At 43.9% G+C, this 5,000-nt stretch overlaps 1 protein-coding gene across 1 annotated transcript in view; it reads right to left on the bottom strand.

Moving 5' to 3' along the window:
- The window catches only part of LOC127000723 (histone H3-like), a 563-nt gene extending 29 nt beyond the window's left edge, over window positions 1-534 (bottom strand). The window contains exon 1 of the mRNA XM_050864744.1: window positions 1-534. This exon is cut by the window's left edge and continues 29 nt beyond it. Coding sequence (XP_050720701.1) covers window positions 1-529 — 529 coding nt within the window. The 5' untranslated portion in view covers window positions 530-534.
- Between the last annotated feature and the right edge of the window lie 4,466 nt (window positions 535-5,000).

Raw genomic sequence — 5,000 nt, 5'->3', positions numbered from 1 at the left:
CCAGCTGGATGTCCTTTGGCATGATGGTGACACGCTTGGCGTGGATGGCGCAGAGGTTGGTGTCCTCGAAGAGACCGACGAGGTAGGCCTCGGAGGCTTCCTGCAGAGCCATGACGGCAGAGGACTGGAAGCGGAGATCGGTCTTGAAATCCTGGGCGATCTCGCGCACCAGACGCTGGAAGGGCAGCTTCCTGATGAGGAGCTCGGTGCTCTTCTGGTAGCGGCGGATCTCACGGAGGGCCACGGTCCCGGGCCTGTAGCGGTGAGGCTTCTTGACTCCTCCGGTGGCCGGGGCCGACTTGCGAGCGGCCTTGGTGGCCAGCTGCTTGCGGGGCGCCTTGCCACCGGTGGATTTCCTGGCAGTCTGCTTGGTACGGGCCATGGCTACGGACGAACAGAACAGTTGAGTCTGCCAGCCGTTTCTGGTTTTTATAGTTTTGGCGGCCGGGGGAGGAGCGGTGGTCCGCCGCGTCCTGCGCGTGCGCCGCCTCCTAGTCCCGCGCTTGCCCGCCCCCGTCAGGCAGTGCATCTATCTAGCCCTATTGGAGGAATTTAGGGGTCTCTTGGAGCTGTCTGCATATGCTAGAGCCTAGTACCGTGTGGAGGCTCACCCAACGTCACTGGGCCGTCCGGAAGTAGACGGCAGGAGCCAGCCTATCGCCCAAAGACCCACCACCGCCGCCTCTGGCTCTGCATATATAGAGCGAACGCTGGGGCAGCCCAACACTCACTCCACTGTTGAGCTACCCACCTGAACCATGACTGGCCGCGGCAAGGGAGGCAAGGGACTCGGAAAGGGAGGCGCCAAGCGTCACCGCAAGGTTCTTCGGGACAACATCCAGGGCATCACCAAGCCGGCCATCCGTCGTCTGGCGCGCCGTGGCGGTGTGAAGCGCATCTCCGGGCTCATCTACGAAGAGACCCGTGGTGTGCTCAAGGTGTTCCTGGAGAACGTCATCAGGGATGCCGTCACCTACACTGAGCACGCCAAGCGCAAGACCGTCACCGCCATGGACGTGGTGTACGCCCTCAAACGCCAGGGCCGCACCCTGTACGGCTTCGGTGGTTAATGCCGCTGCCTGAGCGAGCCCGACCTAACCCACCCACCCCGGACCTCTTTGAGGTCCACATTCTTATTCACTAAGAGAATAGTAGCACACTTTTTACTTCAGTTATATTTTCTTTCTTTCTTTCTTTCTTTCTTTCTTTCTGTTTCCTCCCTCCCTCCCTCCCTCCCTCCCTCCCTCCCCCCTGCCTAATGATGGTTCACACCTCCGCCCACTGCTCCCCATCCACCTCATTTGACACTAGTTTGTTTGTTTCCTCAATCCCATCTTTTTCCCTCCCTCCCTCCTGCCTAATGATGGTTCACACCTCCGCCCACTGCTCCCCATCCACCTCATTTGCCACTAGGAAGCTCCAATTTGTTTGTTTCAGTTCTTACAGAAACATCATTTTGCCATAATTTCCCCTGTCCCTGTCAATTCTTTGTAAAATCAGTAACAGGATATTTATGAAAAGAGAGAGAGAGAGAGAGAGAGAGAGAGAGAGAGAGAGAGAGAGAGAGAGAGAGAGAGAGAGAGAGAGAGAGAAAACTATATTGGAAAATACATAGACAAAACAAAGCGACGTCTGGACGGGAACAGGAAAAGAAAGAGAGGAAGAATGACATAGAAAGGTTAAGAAAGAAAAAAAGGAGGAGAAAAAGAGAAAGAAAGCAATAATGAGAAAGACGGCAAATATATAGATAGAGAGAAAGAAGCCTCCCCTTCTTGATCCACTCCTTCTATTGTCTCTTGGAATGTGCAGGAGTGTATAGGAAAGCAAGGGTAGGGTTAGAGGGTGAGGGACAGGCTCAGAGCGACCTTTGAAAGGGAAAGGCTGAGGAAGTGGGAATCTCCCTCTCCCTCCTCCTCCTCCTCCTCCTCCTCCTCCTCCTCCTCCTCCCTCTTCTTCTTCTTCTTCTTCTTCTTCTTCTTCTTCTTCTTCTTCTTCTTCTTCTTCTTCTTCTTCTTCTTCTTCTTCTTCTTCTTCTTCTTCTTCTTCTTCTTCTTCTTCTTGTTTCTCGTTGTCGTCCTCATCATAACGTTGCGCCCTCTCTTACTGGACCCGCTTTTTCAGATACGTTGAACCAGCCCCGCCACCGAGTAGCCCGCCGGAACCCTGGGCAAGCGTCTACATGCCCAACAGTAGACAGGTGGATGACTAAAAAGCTGCAAATACGTTTCTATGAAAGTAGGTGTGCCGGCATGTAAATAGGTGTGCCTGCCTGCCTGCCTGCCTGCCTGCCTGCCTGCCTGCCTGCCTGCCTGCCTGCCAATTAAAGCGAACGGGCTAGCTAACAGACAAACACAAAACTAGCTAGCTAACAAACTAAAAGACAAACTAGCTAGCTAGCAAACAAACAAACAAACAAACAAACAAACTCACTAGCTAGCTAGCAAACAAACAAACAAGGTAGCTAGCTAGCAAAAAAACAAAATAACAAGCTAACTAGCAAACAAACAAACAAACAAACTAACTAGCTAGCTAGCAAGCAAGCAAGCAAGCAAGCAAACAAACAAACAAACAAACAAACAAACTAACTAACTAACTAACTAACTAACTAACTAACTAACTAACTAACTAACTAACAAACAAACGAGGTAGCTAGCTAGCAAACAAACAAAATAACAAGCTAACTAGCAAACAAACAAACAAACAAACTAACTAACTAACTAACTAACTAACTAACAAACAAACAAACAAACAAACAAACAAACAAACAAACAAACAAACAAACAAACAAACAAACAAACAAACAAACAAACAAACAAACAAACTCACTAGCTAGCTAGCTAGCAAGCAAGCAAACAAACAAACAAACAAACAAACAAACAAACAAACAAACAAACAAGGTAGCTAGCTAGCAAACAAACAAACAAACTAACTAACTAACTAACTAACTAACTAACTAACTAACTAACAAACAAGGTAGCTAGCTAGCAAACAAACAAAATAACAAGCTAACTAGCAAACAAACAAACAAACAAACAAACAAACAAACTAACTAACTAACTAACTAGCTAGCTAACTAGCAAAAAAGCTAATTAGGGAGCTAGCTCGTTTGTTTGTTGCAAGCTAACTTGTTAGTTAGTTTTGTTGTGGGAGTTTTGTTCTTAGTTTGTTGAGGTTTGTAATGCGTGTTGGCTTTCCTTTTTGGGGGGGGGGTTTGCTTGGGATGGAGTATTGCGATTTCTTTTTACATATGTTAGATGACTGTCTCTTTTTAGTGATTCTGAAAGTCCTTTAGCGAAAATAATCACTTGGATTATAGTGTCTTTCCTGCAATATTTGCCTGTGCAATGGAATAAGTATTATTTCATCTATCACTGAAATAGCTGGATGTTAATACAAAAATATTGCCATACTCAACTCCTAATACCTCCCCAATTGTTTTTTTTTTTTTTTTTTTTTTTTAATGCAAGACCATAGGTAATAGTAGCTGTATCTACAAAACGATTGGTAATAGGATTATCTGTTACTCAAGCAAATGGTACAAATAAATCATTCTCCTTGAACAAGTTTGTTTTTACATCCTGTGCATATGGGAGGAAAAATGAAATCTAATAGCGCTTTTATCAACTCTTTCATAGTTACTGAAATATTCTAATACCTACAACCAGAACAGATATATTTTCATTATTGTATGTGAGAGGTATAGAGGGAAGTAATTGCTTGTTAAGGCTTTTATTCTAAGAATCTACCTCAAAAAAGTCTAAAAAGTTCAGAGTTAAAAGTGTAATGATTACCGAAGTAGAAAAATCATATAAGATCTCTATTCATAACTCCCGTAACACCTACTATACATTTCAGCGGCAGACAAACGCTGTTTTTCGCAAATATCTCCTAAACGAATCTTTGGATCAGTATGATATTTCAGCACACTACCTATAATACCCGGACCTAATTTATGGCTAACCTACCACATTACTATATGTCTTATGTGACGAGTTTACTTGTGAAAAATAACACAAACCCGACGAGTCATGTTGACGCATTCGAAGGAAAGTGTGCCCCCCCCCCCTGCACCCTCCCAAACTATTCCTAGCCACAACTACTCCCCCTTCTCGCTCTCGTTATCCCTCCTCTTCTCCCCCTAACTTCTCGCCTCCCTCATCACTCTTGTGTCCCTCCCTATTTCTCCCATCACTGTATTATATATTAGAATGTTATGTACGTGTATATGTATAGATAGTATGATTATTAACTAAGAGCATGGTACAGTTCCATGGAGGCAAGACGTATTTCACGTTGTAGAAGGTCCATGTTTGCAGTCCTTATGGTCACCCAAGTGAACACGATGTACTGGCATTACCTGTGGTCTGGACCTTCTAGGAAAAGTTATTACTGTTATTACATACTGTGTAGTACATATTCATCATAAAATGTCAACTTGGTCCAGCTAATATAATGTTATTTTGTTGACTTGTCTCTTTCATATTTATATTTTGCCAAAATTATAAACCGCATATATTTTTCTCCATCTATACATATGGTTATCATGCGTAATACGTAGTCATTACTATATACATATGTACATCGTGTATTATTGTAAATACGATTACATACATTCCACTACTTATTAAGTGGAAGCAATATGAAAAAGTATGTAATTATATATATATATATATATATATATATATATATATATATATATATATATATATATATATATATATATATATATATATATATATATATATATATATATATATATATTATAGTGTAGGCTGCTGAAGTCATCGCCTCGGGCTGGGGAAGGGGGATGGTGTGAGTAGGGGGTGAAGAGGGCAACCAGGAGGGGGATAGTGCGATATTGGAGTAGGGAAGGAGTGGTCTTTGGGTTGTTCGGGGCGTTGGTGGAGGGGCTAGAGGAGTACCCCACACTCGTCCGATTCTGTTTAACACCTTAGATATGATGACTGGATTAGGCTTAATATCACTCAGTAAGCTCCTAA

This window comes from Eriocheir sinensis, chromosome 19, assembly GCF_024679095.1.
Source record: "Eriocheir sinensis breed Jianghai 21 chromosome 19, ASM2467909v1, whole genome shotgun sequence".
NCBI classification, from domain to species: Eukaryota; Metazoa; Arthropoda; class Malacostraca; order Decapoda; family Varunidae; genus Eriocheir; species Eriocheir sinensis.
Note: the sequence above shows the minus strand (reverse complement) of the source record. Positions and strands in the feature narration are given on the sequence as shown.